This window comes from Curcuma longa, unplaced genomic scaffold (assembly GCF_044706935.1).
Source record: "Curcuma longa cultivar G26 ecotype Majalengka, Jawa Barat unplaced genomic scaffold, ITB_CL_G26_1.1 contig_18626, whole genome shotgun sequence".
NCBI lineage: Eukaryota > Viridiplantae > Streptophyta > Magnoliopsida > Zingiberales > Zingiberaceae > Curcuma > Curcuma longa.
The window spans coordinates 19,704-36,460 of record NW_027430861.1 but is presented as its reverse complement, the minus strand read 5'-3'; the positions used below and the strand labels follow the sequence as shown (position 1 = coordinate 36,460).

Here is a 16,757-nt window from a genome sequence, read left to right as displayed (position 1 = left end):
AAAAAACTCATCATTTTGAAAAAAAATTAATAGAATATTATTGATAAAAAATAATAATATATGTTTAAATAATCTCAAATTTTTAACTTTAATTTTGCAAAGATAAAAAATAATAATAATAAAGATAAAATCTTTTGGGCCTTAAAAATTTTTTTAAAGATGTTTTTTAATCTAAAATTTGATAGTTAAAAATAAATTTTATACTAATTATGAATTTCTGAATGAATTTCGATTTGATATATTATAGATTTTGTAATTCAATCTGAATAAAAAATTATAATATCTTAAAACTTTCATTCCAATTCTACTAATCATGTTCTAATCCTATCAATCTATTTATGCTTTTGGATGGTAGTAGAATCATGCGATCTTACGATCCAGGATCACGGGATCATGAGGTCCTACAAACATGGGTCCGAGTGCACAGCCAATTGGGCACAAGCTAGTGGTCTGGCCGCGAATCTATAGCCTCTCTAGAGCTCGAGGCCAGCTCATCGTGATCCCATGCGATTGCGACCAATTTGTCGTGAATGCTCACTATGAAATTGTGTGTGTTAGTTGCCTAGCCGCACGCTCATGAAATTGTGCTAGTCGTGATTTCACGACCATGCTTGATTCAGATTTGGTGCTTACTAATTAATGCTCGTGAGTTTTTTTTTTCAATTTAGTTTAAAAAAAAAAATCAGTGCAATAATAATTTTAAAAAAAAGATATTTTAGAAAAGTGTGATCTAATAAATTGCTAAATTTTTTAATTTCACAATGTAAATTATTTCCTTTTCATGTTTAAATTAGATTTTTAAGCCTGGTATACATTATCAGTTATCAAGTATCAAATAAGATCAATGATAATAAATAATATAAATACTAATTATAAGTTACCTCCATGATATAGAATTCATATAACTACGCAAACAAAATGCCCATAAAACCTTAAAAGATCTGAAAATTAGGTCTTTCTGTGGGCCACTTTACTTTTTTGATTTATTTTGATGATCGATCTTTCAGAATTAATCAGATTCGAAGAATTGAGTATATATATTATTTTAAAAAAAAATATTATCGAATAATCAAGTGGATCATTAAATACATAATAATAAAATTGAAGTCCAAATCAACTCTAGAAGCATCCAGAGCATCAGCACGGTCAAATAAACCGTACAACAAACAAAAAGGAAGAATGTACAGCTTGCCTTCCCATTGTTTTGCCGTGTCATCCATATCAATCCTCCTGTCTTTTTTACTTTTGTTCTTTTCCAACCAATTTAGTCTACAAACAATTTCAAATTGAGTTGAAGTTTGACTGATCGATTGGGGAAGAAACAATATGAACCACAGAGATGATCGAATTGTGTTGTTAGGGATAGACGTAAGATTTCGAGTTAAAGAGATAGATTATAAAATGTGAAAGTACTTAGCTTCTGGGTTGAGGTTATGATGGTTATGTTTATAATTTTTAAGGAAGATTTTCAAGATTGTTTAGATTCTCTTTGTAAGGGTTCTTGGCGGTTAGTTGGCTTGACGCGATTAGTTTAGGTGACTCATCTTGATCATCTTCACGAGTACCATGTTGCAACTTTACGAGCATTAAAAAAAGAGCACATCAATTCTTAGAGCTTAGGACAGTCCTATCTTAGATCGTATAATAACAAATGAATACAATTATATTAAGAAAAAAATTGAAAATTGACCTAAATGAATACAATGGGTGAAAAAGGTTGATGTGCTAAGAAGAATTAGATTGTCAATTATATATATATCCATCAATGACATCTAAAAGTTTATCGGCACGCCGCCTTTTTTATATTCACATTTAAACATATAGTAGCTTATATAGTCCTTAAATTAGTCAATGTTCATTTATGATGTGAAATTATCAAGTCATGGTGTGCTCGATCTCTTTAAAGATTATGATCTAAAAGTCCAAAAATACTAATAATCTTTACTCGAACGACAAAAACTCCACTTCTTCGCCTTCGCTTTCGCATTATCAAATTGAGAAAAAAATAAAATAAAATAATAATTAAATCAATAAATTTCTTGACATCATGCTTGTTCCCAGTCGGAATCAAATCAATGAACTATCAGTGGAGCCCACGCGTTTTCCACTAACCAACGCACGAACGAACCCTGCTGAGTGGCCCCTCCTGGCCAACCCAAAACGCGGGCCCACGGTGACGGGCAGATGAGCAAAAGCTCTGTGAATCCAAAATAATCCGTTGAAATTCGATTCAATTAATTTATTTTTTTAAAAAAATCTTGATTATTTTAATTTATTTGATTGGATTATAAAATTTAAAATTTAATTAATCCAAACTATTTTTTTTTGTAAAATAAACGAGTCTGATGTGTTATCAATCAAGCAATTGATTGATTGAAGTCTACGAATCGAATATAATAAATTTAAAAGCCAACTGAGATGATCGATATAACAATGACAACACAATCAACTGATCAGAAATATAATAAAAAATAAACATATATTTTAATAAATATAAAATTAAATATACAATTTAAATATTCAAAAAAAATAGCTACTCAATATATGATAAATTATCATTAATTCTTTTAATTAAAAACAATTAATTAATTCGAATTAATCAATTTTATATCAATTTAATTTATTCAATTTTAATAACAAATTTTGATCGAGTGAAAATTTGACAGTGAGTTGGTCATTGAACAGAAGGTGGAGGTTGGTCACACAAAATCATATTAGTATTTACTCATTAATTAATTGTGTGTAATAGACTCGATCGATCGCGATGCATCATCAACATACAAGTCACTGGAGAGAAACTTAGCAGTGCAATAAGATTGATCAGCTGAAGATCATTTAAGTGCTTTAGATTAGCAGCGAACTTATGGAACGATGGACTCGATCAGCTCCTGCAGCGGGGCGAGTTCCTTCTTGTCGATCAACCCAAACTCCTGCGTCACAATAACACAAACACGTCGGTTCCCTTCTCTAATGGATACTACGATACAAAGTCACTAAAAATAAGCAAAACAAAAATCTTAATTTATCGAAAGATAGCCACTCACATAAGTGAAAAGAATGAAATGCTTGAAGCAGGTGTTAAGATGTGCTTCTTCCTTGAGGCTCACAATCTTCTGAAAATGAGAGTGATATATGTGTGCGTAAACACGGAACAACCGCTTGAATATCGTCTTCACGACGTCTTTGAAGTTGGGAGGGAAAGGTGTTCCTACAAGAAAAGCATCAGACAATGAAGAAGAACAGGTAATTTCAGCTCCCCTAGTTGCTGTTGTACTAGAAGAATGATTAATTGAACACTCGGGTCGACGGGCTCTACCGAGCTTTTGAGGAAAAATAGATTCATCGTCGAGCTGAACTTCAATCCACTCCATCAGGTACTCAACATACTTTGGTGCTGAGACTTCAATAGGTTTCTTTATTTGCACACCGTCCGCCCATCTATATTCGTACCTACAAATACAAATCTGCAAATAAACATACGATGCAAGAGCAACTCATTGCGGGATCACAAAACTAAATTATCTGCTTGAAAACAAAATTTGATGTTTTGCTTCCATATGACGACGATATTGGGTGCGATTCTTCTAAGAAGCAAAATTCATGACAAAGCAACCTTTCAGTTGGAGAAACATGCATGAATCATGACCGACAAAGGTAACTCTGCTAACGATGATTCCTAAGGGAGGTAAAGTATCAGCAACTTTCAATCTCGTTATGACAAAATGGAAAAAATATAACAGGTTAGATTCACTGAAACTAGTATATTGCAACAAGGAGGCATTAATGAAATTTATTCAAGAGTATGGGAAATATGCACACTGAAAATATATGGATCAAGAAATTATGCAACACAAGTTTTAATACAAGGTAAACCTCTTGATGCTAAAGAACCATAGTTGAATTTAAGTAAAACTCTGACCAAGAAAACCAAATGCCCAAACTAATTGAGACCAACTGCATACTGAATCTGAATCTTATCCTGTCAGTAAGCTCTACTTAATATCTATGTAGGCAATTAGTTAGTGTATAAGAAGCCATATGTCCAAAATTATTTATTTTAGTTACATGGAACAAAGAAGACGAATGAGCTATATGTAAATTTATATACTTAGTATTATGTAATATCTAGCATAGCTTGTCTAAGCCTTGATTCAGTTTGACAATAAAGTTATCACCTTGAGCCTTTTATTGAATTGGAGTGACACCCCAGTGAAAGCGACAAAATAAACGACAAAGAATAACTCCCACAATGCTTTCACAAGATACATTTGGAAGGATAGGAAACACCATCTTTGAGCAAGTAAACGTCTTTTTTGTCATTGATTCCTTCCATCTAGAACTTAATTCCTAATCTTTTTCGCATTTTTTGGATTTGTCTGCCCACTGGGAGACTTCCCTCTCCTCTCTCTTTGTTTAACAGCAACCCTTAATTAAATGATTCTTTTTTAGGCAATGAACAATCAACTTGGTCAAGTCACTCGAGCATCCAACAATGCATGTGATATTCTTATTCACTCTAAATGCTTTTAGATATTTCAGAAGCTAAAATGAGAAAGGAAAAGATGTTTTTATCTAGCGTACTTTGGCCCTGCAGTCATTGTAGGACAATTCTCTGCTGTACAGAATTCTGTCAGAGTGCCATAAAGCAAATTCACTTGATTGAAGAAATCCACAGCTGAAACACCACCACCAAAAAAAAGGAGCATTTAGTTTCATGTCCCACAGATTGAAGAAACATGTTTTCCGAGATATATCAAAACAAATTTCTAGTATCACATGATAAAGAAATATAAAGACACAATATCAGAGAGTAAAAAAAAAATACTACTGAAGTAAAATAGTAGTTTTAAAAATATGAAGAATATTACTGTTGACAGCAAGCCACTCATTAAAATCTTCCCCAGGTGGAAGCCTCACTGCTTCCCTGAGGTTCCCACTGCCTAATGTTGCATCAATGTGTTTCCTGAGTTGGGCTCCCTACAAATAAGAAAGTCAAAAAAGGATTATAGGTCTAATAGCGTAGCATTACTGAGACTAATTCAAGATATCAAAAGATAAAATTGCATATGTACTAGGAGTATGTTACCAGGAAAAGAGTAAGTCTTAGCAAAGGAAATGTTCACATGGATCCCCACTGATGTATTACCATGGGCTACCAAAATTATTATGAAAAAGAAACATCTATGCCTAATCACATATCCAGAAAAAAATTTAAACAACCATTTCAATGCTCTCTTGACTATCTATATGGCCCCTATCTTGCACTGGAATAAGATTTCTCTCCATCAGGTTATATATGAATTTGACATCTAAATAGGGCTTAATAAAACCTCCAATCAAGAAAAGACAGTCTGAGTTGCATAAAAGAGACAAAACAAATGTGAGCCAGTACTGAAATGAAATTTCTCTCCATCAGGCAACTCCCTTGGATATGACTTAGACATCTAAACAGGGAAAAACAAAACTGCCAAGCAAGAAAAGACAGTTTGTCTTGCATAAAAGAGACAAAATACATGTGAGCCAGACGATAAAGAGAACCCATCAAATGGGTTCAGTTTTTTTTAAAAAAAAGTTGGATAGCATAAAGCACAGGGACTGCAACTCTACAACATGTTGAGTCATAGCTTTGCAAAAGATAGTTCACTATGAATAAAGTGTTCGATCAAACACAAGGCCCAGATGACCCTGCCCTCATTTTCAATTCCTTTGAGCCCCTTTCTCTTCTCCCTCTTAAACAAGGACATTCTAGGAAAAAAAATAATCCTAGAAAAGGCAATTGATACTACCTCAAACATTTAATAGCTACGATTAAAGAACACAGCTGTATGATTAGAAATGAAAATAATTCTGGCATAGCATAACCTACAACACTCAATGTAAAAATGGAGTATTATTACTACCAATAGTTTAATACCAAAAACGAAACAAGCAACATGAATTCTCATTGTAGAACCATTACATAACGAGTGTGATTTACAGCACTAATATTTAGCGAACTGCCTATTTAAAAAAAATTGTCATTTCTATGGAACTGCCTAGTGTTCCTTCAATAACTGAAGTTAGAATAGAAAATTAATTTTACTAGAAAAAATGTCATAAGAATGTCCTAGATTATGAGATGTGAATGTCAATATCTTATCTATTCTTATAGAAAAGTGATGTTGGTAGTCATTAATCTATGCATGAATAATAAAGCATACGGAGTCATTACCTTACTCCCTGAGGGAGCACTCTTCTTTGGTCTAAAAGTCCGCTGATTCCTGGAAGACAATAGGTTCGTTTAAGCAGAAGAACATCTGATGAATGCGAAGAATAAAAAATATGCTTAAAAAGTTTCTTGTGCTTCGAACAAATGGAGCCCTCGATCTACGGATCCATATATTTATAGCAAACTGTTTAAATTTGTTGCAACAACTTGCACATCCAGATCTTGAGAGCAAATAGCATAGTCAATTGAAACCAAAATACAAAATGCCTTCTGCCAGTTCTCAATTTTGAGTTGCAAGAGAAGTGTTAGCAGAATTTTTACAAAATCATAGAAGCTGGTCCCTAATTCGACCAATCAACCCTTGACATAGACTCTACCGTAACGTTATACCATGCACCTTTAGAAGAAAGCAAAAAAGAAAAGGAAAAAACTCATCCTGTAACCTAAACAGCGACGCCATAAAGACTAATCACTCGGCTTCCAAACGGAGGACTCAACCAGATGGACCGAGGAAACAATGAAAACGAAAGGAAAAAAAAGAGAGCAAATTATCGAAATACCATCCGAGATTCAATCTATCAGGAAATGTTGCAGATCATGAAACGCAACAAAAAAAATCTAATTCTTCCACTTGCAGACGCACAATTGACGAGATGCACCAAGAAAACGATCAAATCGAAACGATTAAAAGAACTCAATCGAAATCGAGGAAGCAGACACCTTCCGAGACCGAAGAGGCTCATGGCCGATCGGATCTGATCGACTACCGGATCTCCTCTTCTTCCTTCCTCCTGGTCGTCGATGGGCCGATGGCGCGGAGCGAGCTCTCCGAGCTTCGCGATCCGAAAAGACATATATATAAAAACAAAAAGATCGTTCTGATGCTAGTGTCTGTGATCCACTGTATCTAATGAGACAGGAATCAGCCTTGCAGTGCGGTACAAGATGTTATAGTATGAAATCATTGGTTGAAAAGCCTGTTCCCAGTCTCAGCCAAGGCAGCGACGTCCACATGTTCGGCGTGCATGTCTCCTTCAAATGCCTGGCTGGATCGCACAATAAATTATTAGAAAAAATGAATTTTTTATTTAAAATCTAAACGACGGTCCTTATTTTTATTATTATTAAAATACGCTTACGTATAAGGGAAGGTTGAGAAGGCGATGGCATGGCGATTTGGGCATCTACACTGCCGCCGCCGCAGCCTTCAATAAATGAAATGAATTATGATGAATTCTTTTACTATGTGGAAGCCATTGATGCAGAAAAAGAAAATAAATCACAACTTGAAAAGATCAGAGGAAGCCATGATTCATGGATCATTCTACATCAGCTACAAAGCCAAAGACATTGAGAAGAGAGGAAGAAAATATACAGTCATCTTCAGGATGAGTCTGTCTTAAGCTTTGTAGACAGCTGCCGATAAGGATCAAGCCACAAGTCGGTTTGGGACCTGCAACTCCTTCAAAGCTGTGACTAGCCAATCGAGTCCCTCGTAGAGACCATCTCCGGCGAGGGCGCAAGTTCCCTGGATGTGCCATGTTCGGTGCCTCAGATCATAGAGACCCAACCCTTCGGATACCTCCATTGGAGTCATTGCACCTTTCTGAATGAAACAAGGCAGTTAAATTCCAGTTTGATCTGACTTATGTTGAAGCAAATGTAACTTCAACATAAGAGGAATGGCTTTTGTTAACATTCATCCAGCAAGGCAATTGCTTCGATTATTTGATAAAAGATCTTCACAGAATAAGATACAAACTGTTAAAATAACCTTTGTTTCTATGGAATCAGTTTTTTCTTATTTGCACATTTTTCTTATTTCTCCATTAAAACTAGATAAATATCAAAAGATAACAAAACTCAAAGCTTATGTTTGCAATGTGAATAAGCTGTTTTTAAGGATGACATTATAAAAATTACGCTGCAAACATACCAAGTCCTGCTTATTAGCAAATACCAATATGACACTGTTCAGCATGAATGGATCTCGGATAATCGTCTGAAAGAAATATTATAAACCAATTATTAGAAATTTCAGAAGAAAAGGAGCTAAATTACGACAACATTATCTTATCATCATACTGTGTACCTGAAATTCTTCTCTAGCCTTTCCAATCCTTTCCCTATCCAACGAATCCACAACATAGATCTAAAAGCAAAACATCAAAAGACAGCATTGGAACTACTTAGTGATTAGTCATCGTCGAGCAAATCTGTGACAGTATGTAAGCTAAAATTACTAGAACCAACACATGAATGAAAAAAAAGGTATCATGGTTATAATTACTTGAACTTGGAGAGAAACTTGATATCCTGTAATATTGATTATTAGTAACCCAGAAAGTCAATCACTAAATAGTCAGGCCACTTCCAAGAGCAAGGTTGCATATAAAGACCTTTCTCTCTTGCATCAATGTCGGAACCTAATCTATTGCAACTTTACTGTAAATTTATGATCACACATATCTTTCTCAAAGATATTGTGTTTCATTACATCATATATAACACATTGAATGTCTTTATTTCTATTGTGTTTCATTTCATCATGTCAATTTTAGTTTGGTTATACAACTATTGTCGTGTAATCTGACAGCAGGGAAAATTAACTAAAAGGCTCATCATGGAAATTGTTCACCTGATACTGAGAACTTTTTTTTTTTTAGTATGTCGTTTATCTTTGTGAAGCAGAAATAGAGATGAGAGTACCAGCAACTTAACAACTGACTGAAGGACCTCTAAATGTTATGCAATCAAAAATAGATGATCGTAGGAATGCATTGTGGTTAGTCATCCAGAAACCAGTGTTCAAACAAGTAAAAAGTCAAACCAGCTTTGAACACTAATTATAAGAGACTAAACACATTGAACTAGAGCTGACATCAAAATTGAAAAGGAAGTGATATTTAGGGCTCAAAGTGGCCATGTAAGTCCACCACATGTTCACTAATTATAAGAGATTAAACACATTGAACACTATGCTGATATCAAAATTGAAAAGGAAGTGATATTTAGAGCTCAAAGTAGCTATGAAAGTCAACCACATGTTTGCATTTAATCCTACCCAGTGAGATGACATGTTACAATCGGTTGTGCCAAAATTTGAGTGAATTTCCATTCTAAGCTGAAACAAATCAAGTCATAAAATTATATTTCTGAATATTCAAACTTATTTTTGAATTATCATAAAATATAAAATTATTATTAAAATTATTTGAAAGTAATGAAATTGATTTGTAAGCGGGTAGATAATTTCCGTTACCAACAAACATCTGCTGGCAGCCAAAACAACCACCCCCCTCAAAGAAAAAAAATGATCTATTGGACCGACTGCCATCTTCCATTGTTGATGTTACCAAAATAACTTAAGAAATCTTATTCCAATTGCAACATATAAGGCCCTATTTATAGTTAGAGTATAGGGCCTATTCTAGAAAATATCTATAAAAAATAACAGATATTTATCTGTTAATTAACAAATAATTAACAGATATTTATAACCAACACTCCCCCTCAAGTTGGAGCATAAATGTTAATCATGCCCAACTTGTTACAAAGATAATCAACTCGAATCCCATTTAAAGCTTTTGTGAAGATGTCCCCCAATTGTTCTCCAGTTTTTACATATCCTGTAGTGATCAAACCTTGTTGAATTTTCTCACGAACAAAATGACAATCAATTTCAATGTGCTTAGTCCTCTCATGGAACACGGGATTCGATGCAATATGAATAGCAGCTTGATTATCACACCATAGTTTTGCTGGTATTGAAATTTTAAGTCCTACTTCAGTCAACAATTGATATATCCACATTACTCCAACACTCCGATTGTTACCCTAGCTGATGGGTCTTCATCTTGCGTTCGTGGGTCTGGCACTGTCAATCTCACTCCTTTGCTTTCCTTATCCTCTGTCCTGCATTTACCTAATTTATCCTTTAATTTGCTCTCTGTTAGTCAATTAACTCGCAATCTTAACTGTTGCATCACATTTTTTCCCGATCATTGTTTAGTTCAGGATCTTTTGACAAAGAAGATTATTGGTAAAGGACATGAAAATGGAGGTCTCTATATTCTTGATTCACCTTCCCCAAGATCTCTCGTTTGTTCAGGTGAAAATTCTCCTTTTGAGGCTCATTGTAGGTTAGGACATCCATCTCTTCTATCACTCAAGAAACTTTGTCTACAATATAGTAGTATATCTTCATTAAATTGTGAGTCATGTCAGTTTGCAAAGCATCACCGTCTTAGTTCAAGTCCAAGGATAAATAAGCGTGCTATTAGTCCGTTTGAGTTAGTTCATTCTGATATTTGGGGTCCTTGTCCTATTATATCTAAACCTGGTTTTAGGTATTTTGTCACTTTTGTGGATGATTATTCTCGTGTAACTTGGTTATACTTAATGAAAAATCGTTCTGAGTTATTTTCTCTATTTTCTGCTTTTTGTGCTGAAATCAAAACTCAGTTCAATATGTCCATCCGTACTTTACGAAGTGACAATGCCAAAGAATATACATCCATTATATTTCAATCTTATATGAGTCAGAATGGTATACTTCATGAAACCTCTTGTGTTGATACTCCATCCCAGAATGGTGTGGCTGAACGGAAGAATAGACATCTTCTTGAAACAGCACGAGCTCTTTTATTTCAAATGAATGTTCCTAAGTCTTTTTGGGCAGACGCGGTTTCTACTGCATGTTTTCTTATTAACCGTATGCCATCCTCTGTTCTTCATGGTGAGATTCCTTATAAAATTTTGTTTCCTAACAAGTCATTGTTTCCTATTAATCCTAGGATATTTGGTAGCACTTGTTTTGTTCGGGATGTTCGTCCACAAGTTACTAAATTAGACCCCAAATCTTTGAAATGTATTTTCCTTGGTTATCCTCGTCTTCAAAAGGGTTATAGGTGTTATTGTCCTAGTATTAATAAATATCTTGTTTCAATCAATGTTACTTTCATGGAAGACAAACCTTATTTTTCATCCTCACATATCCTGACTTCTCAAAAGGAAGATGATGATTTATTGGTATATTCTGTTACATCCTCTACACCTGTCTCAGAACCGGCTCTTGTCAAGCCTCCTATTATTGAAATATACTCTAGGCGTCGACCTCCTGATTCATGTCCTGCACCTACTACTTCGTCATCAGATCCAATTCCGAATGATGATCTTCCTATTGTATTACGAAAAGGTAAATGCCAGTGTACTTATCCTATCTCTTCGTTTGTGTCTAATAATGGCTTGTCATCCTCCTCCTGTTCTTTTATTGCTTCACTTGACTCTATTTCTATTCCTAAAACTATCCGTGAGGCCTTATCTCATCATGGTTGGAGAGATGCAATGATAGAGGAAATGAAAGCCTTGGATGAGAATGATACATGGGACTTGGTTGATTTACCTCCAGGAAAACGAGCTATTGGATGCAAATGGATATTTAATGTGAAAGTCAATCCAGATGGATCAGTTGCCAGACTAAAAGCTCGTCTTGTTGCTAAGGGTTATGCTCAAACATATGGTGTGGATTATTCTGATACTTTTTCTCCTGTTGCAAAATTGACATCTGTTCGGTTATTTATTTCTCTTGCTGCTACTCATCATTGGCCTTTACATCAACTTGATATCAAGAATGTTTTTCTTCATGGTAATCTTCAAGAGGAGGTGTATATGGAGCAACCTCCTGGTTTTGTTGCTCAGGGGGAGATAGGGCGAGTCTGTCGTCTTCGAAAGACTTTGTATGGTTTGAAACAAAGTCCTCGTGCTTGGTTTGGAAAATTTAGTCAGGTTATTGAAAAGTTTGGTATGAAGAAAAGCGAGTCTGATCATTCTGTGTTCTACAAGCAGTCAGGAGCCGGTATTATTCTGTTAGTTGTGTATGTGGATGATATTGTGATTACTGGTAGTGATACTACGGGAATTTCATCTCTCAAATCTTTCATTCTCACTCAATTTCATACAAAAGATTTAGGGGTGTTAAAGTATTTCTTAGGTGTTGAAGTAATGAGGAGTAAAAATGGTATATTTCTATCTCAGAGGAAATATGTTCTTGATTTATTAACTGAAACAGGAAAGTTAGGGGCAAAACCTTGTAGTACTCCAATGACTCAGAACGGGGATCTTACTGCAGATGGAGAATTATTTGAACATCCAGAGAGATATCGAAGATTAGTTGGAAAGTTGAATTATCTTACCTTGACTCGTCCAGATATTGCATATTCGGTTAGTGTTGTTAGTCAGTATATGTCATCTCCAACGGTTCATCATTGGGCAGCATTAGAGCAAATTTTGCGTTACTTGAAGGGTGCACCTGGACGAGGTATTGTATATAAAAATCATGGGCACACTCATATTGAATGTTTCTCAGATGCAGATTGGGCAGGTTCGAAAATGGATAGGAGGTCTACTTCAGGTTATTGTATCTTTGTTGGAGGAAATTTAGTATCATGGAAAAGTAAAAAGCAAAAGGTTGTGTCGCGATCCAGTGCAGAATCAGAATACAGGGCTATGGCACAATCTGTGTGTGAAGTAATGTGGATATATCAATTGTTGACTGAAGTAGGACTTAAAATTTCAATACCAGCAAAACTATGGTGTGATAATCAAGCTGCTATTCATATTGCATCGAATCCCTGTGTGTGAAAGTAGAAAAGAGATTAGAATTACCTGTCATATGATCCGTGGCACCAGAATCAATGACCCATTTAGAGGATGAGGAAAGAAGACATGTATTGTGGTTACCTGAATCAGCAATAGCAATGATAGAGGAAGATGAAGACTTAAGTGATTCTTGATATTGAGAGAACTTGGCAAATTCTTCTGCAGAGATAAGCACCATATCCATCACGATAGAATGAAGTCCAAAGATATGCAACTCCAAAACACCGAACTTGGTGCTGTTGTGAGACGAAGAACAACAATGTTCCAAATTTCAAGAAAATGTATGTATCTAGGTTCTGTATAGGTTTCTGGACTTCTGAACAAAATAACAATCTTGGATGTAGGGGCCCACGGTGGTTTCTTGCTTGTCTTCCTCGCCTCCTGTTCTTCCGATCGATCCGCGAGAGAACGCAGCAGAGCACGGACCTCTTCCAGCAATTAGGAAATCGATGCAGAGGAGACGAGGCGCATCCGAAAAAGAAATTGCGATCTTCAAAACCTCGCGGGCGCAATTCGACAGAATCAGATTGAGCCAGAGACACGTTGCGAGCAGAGAAGAAGAAAAAGAAAATCGCGGCGGCAGAGAAGAGGAAGAGTGTGGGCACCGCGCTTGCGTGAGGAACGAAGGGCTTGCGTGGGCGCCGCGCTCGTGTGAGGAAGTCGGCGCCGAAAAACAAAACCTAAACTAACCGGGCTCTGATACCATGTTACCAAAATAACTTAAGAAATCTTATTCCAATTGCAACATATAAGGCCCTATTTATAGTTAGAGTATAGGGCCTATTCTAGAAAATATCTATAAAAAATAACAGATATTTATCTGTTAATTAACAAATAATTAACAGATATTTATAACCAACAGTTGACATTAGATAAAAGGAATTTGAGGAAGGATCACATTAGGTGTAACTTGAAGTAGGTCCAACTAGATTTAACTTGACTAGGATGATTTGTGTTTGATTTGGATTTGATTGGAACCATGATTGAACCAAATTAAATCAATTTTAAATTTCCAAATCTTCCAAAAATCTCAAAAAAAAAAACTTTAAAATTCTAAAAATTATTTCAATTTTTTTAAAAATATTTTGATAAATTCACAAATAATTCCAATACAATGCTGCATTTTAAAAATCAATATCCAATTTCAAATAATTCCAAAGAAGGATAAGAAATTTCCTAAAATTAATTTAAGTTTTCAAAATTTGAATAGATAATCTTTTTAAATTTTCAAAATAACTCTAATTTGGTTTTTCAAAAAATATTAAGAAATATTTTTTCAGATTTTTAAAATTTTGATGATTAATTTAAATTTCTATAATTAATTTCAGTAATCAGTTATTAATAATTTCAGAAATTACTTCCATAACTTTGAATATTTGGAAAATTTAATATTTGACTCCGAATCAAGTTCAGCTAAACTTCTTTTAGTTTTCTAATTTGGTGCAGCTAATCATAACATGTCATTTTACCAAGTAGGGTTTAATGCATATTCGTAGTTAACTTAACTGGTTGCTTTGAGCCCTAAATATTTTTCTTTGATTTGAAAAATTCTAATGTCGATCCACTAAACTATTACCACATGCCAAACTAAAGAATAAAACATGACAAATTACCAAAGCATCAGTATTGCTGAAGTAATGCCTCCATAAGGGTCTTAATTTTTCTTGTCCACCAACATCCCATACCGTAAATACCACATTTTTATACTGGACCTTCTCCACATTGAAGCCTAAAGAATAGACACAAGGCATATAGGTTGGAAATTCTATCAAACTATATCTTCTAAATGACAAATTAGCAATTATATTAGATATCATCAGTACGAATTAAATTAAAAAAATACTCATAAGACTCAAATATCATAGGGAAACACATAATTCATCAATCAAGCGAGAAGAGGCATAAGCAAAATATTTTCTATATCAAGGGGCCAAAGATACAGCAAAGATACAGGTTACAAAAACTTATTTGCTTTAATTACCACTATGATATTAATATTAACCAAACAAAATTAATCCAATATAATGTAAGTGGCAAGAGATTGAAATGGCTAGATAAGACTCATGTAGCTAGCCCCAAAATAGTTGGGATCTAAGACTGGATGATGCAGTGTAATGTGAGGTTACTCTGGAGATTCATAGAGATCATCAAATATCTAGAATGTTCAAGCCAAAATGTTATGTATCAAAGTTTTGCTAAGCTTATTAGGGAATTAGAGCATGTATTGATGGTAAAGAGGAGTATTAGTGGCTGAACCAATTGGTTTTAAGTGAGAAAATCCCGTATGTTCATCCCACAATTCAACAACATCAAGAGGAGAAATTTACAAATTGCATTTATACAATGTTTAGCCCAATATTTTTTTTACCTCATTTCACCTTGTAGAATTTAAATTATCCTCTTTCTTGAAAAGAAAGGAAAAAAGAAAGATAAGCAGATATTGTTCAATAAATTGTAATCCATGATTCTATTCATGCATAATGATCTTTCAGAGACAAACAAACATGCAAAACCTCACAACCAAAGCCCCATGAGCTAATATGGGGGCTATAGAAGCTGAAACCAACAACCTCAATAGAGGCTATACTAAACAAGGCAATACTAGTTCAGACCTAGCTTCGATCAATATCAGTGAAAGCAATCTAGATCCTTTACTGATCAGTTCCCAGTTAATAATGGCAAACCAAAAGGTTCCAAAAGTTTCTGCATGATGCCTATTATATGTAAAGGTAAAAGATAGCTTACCGATAGTTGGAACAGTCGACAAAACTTCTCCAATGTGCAACTTGTACAAAATCGTTGTCTTGCCAGCTGCATCCAATCCAAGCATTGCAACCTACAAAAGTTCAAATACAAATAATCTGTCACAAATATGCTTAGAGCTAATTCATCAAAATGAAGAGTTTCAGATGAAAAACAAAGAGTATGATTCCAGATTCCTTATGCAAACAAAACCAACAACATGATAAACCTACACAAAAAAGGGGAACAGGAATGCAATCCTTAGAACTTATCTAGCTTTCGAAGTTCCATTATTTGCTAACTCCTAATATTTCAAAACTATCAGATTAATAGCCGCATACTGGCAACTTTATCACTGAAATATTCAATCTATGTATTCATAGATCTCAGGACAAATCTTCTCTAGCCATTCGGGAATTATTGATTACACAAATCTATGCTACCTTTTGTTTACTCTTAAACTAAATTCAAAACCAACATCTGTCAACAATCTTTGTCATACAAAAATTTCCAAACACGCTTCCAGAAACTGACTCCTAGATTACATCCGCACTCAATACATGCACATTCCTGTTCTTTCCTATATCGATATCCTTTTATAGTTCATCGATCGCAGTTTCTATTTACCTAACTAAACATCAGATCTTGCTTCTCTCACTGATCATAGAGAACCAAAGTAGACTACCGACGCGTGCTTATCTAGAAAACGAAAAATCCGACGTTCATGAGCAAAATAAATAAATCTATAATAAATAAGAAAGTGCGAGAGAGAGACCCTCATTTCGACGAGACCGAAGAATCTGTCGAAGAGCTTGCGGAAGGCTTGTCCCATGCCCGACTCGCTGCTCGTCCCCTCGCCTTCCTTATCCTTGCCTATCCAGAAAAGGCTCGATCGGCCACGGATCGGCGAGAGAGGGAAAAACGGAGACGAAGAAGACAAGTCCTGGGAATGGAAGAAGCGACGAAGAAGTGGAAAGAAAAAGAAGTGAGGCGTTGGGCTTTTGTACGGGTGGGCGGTGGGTGTGCAACGGCTTTGCCATATGAGAGAACCTATCTGCGTTCGCAGGAGGTCTCTGGATCCAACGGCTGACCTGAATCCATCAACGACCGGAAGCCAAGGATGGAAATGGATGGCTATGATTGCATC

At 35.1% G+C, this 16,757-nt stretch overlaps 2 protein-coding genes across 4 annotated transcripts; both read right to left on the bottom strand.

Annotated features, from left to right (window-relative positions):
• Nucleotides 1–2,695: 2,695 nt before the first annotated feature.
• LOC141816896 (MOB kinase activator-like 1A) lies at nucleotides 2,696–7,033 on the bottom strand. Of its 2 annotated transcripts, none has more exons than XM_074704619.1 (7): nucleotides 6,929–7,033; nucleotides 6,212–6,260; nucleotides 4,869–4,977; nucleotides 4,576–4,675; nucleotides 3,317–3,453; nucleotides 3,045–3,208; nucleotides 2,696–2,930 (listed from the first exon to the last, which is right to left on the bottom strand). In XM_074704619.1, exons 1-7 carry the CDS (start codon nucleotides 6,949–6,951, stop codon nucleotides 2,862–2,864), a joined length of 651 nt encoding a protein of 216 aa, XP_074560720.1. In that variant the 5' UTR covers nucleotides 6,952–7,033; the 3' UTR covers nucleotides 2,696–2,861. The 2 variants fall into 2 exon arrangements, with proteins under 2 accessions (XP_074560720.1, XP_074560721.1); XM_074704620.1 differs by having other exon boundaries at nucleotides 3,317–3,450; nucleotides 4,582–4,675.
• A 435-nt stretch (nucleotides 7,034–7,468) lies between these two features.
• LOC141816895 (ADP-ribosylation factor-like) lies at nucleotides 7,469–16,574 on the bottom strand. 2 transcript variants are annotated; one of them, XM_074704616.1, is made up of 7 exons: nucleotides 16,386–16,574; nucleotides 15,614–15,704; nucleotides 14,482–14,597; nucleotides 9,273–9,332; nucleotides 8,301–8,360; nucleotides 8,145–8,210; nucleotides 7,469–7,814 (listed from the first exon to the last, which is right to left on the bottom strand). In XM_074704616.1, exons 1-7 carry the CDS (start codon nucleotides 16,440–16,442, stop codon nucleotides 7,638–7,640), a joined length of 627 nt encoding a protein of 208 aa, XP_074560717.1. In that variant the 5' UTR covers nucleotides 16,443–16,574; the 3' UTR covers nucleotides 7,469–7,637. The 2 variants fall into 2 exon arrangements, with proteins under 2 accessions (XP_074560717.1, XP_074560719.1); XM_074704618.1 differs by lacking the exon at nucleotides 9,273–9,332.
• Nucleotides 16,575–16,757: the final 183 nt, after the last annotated feature.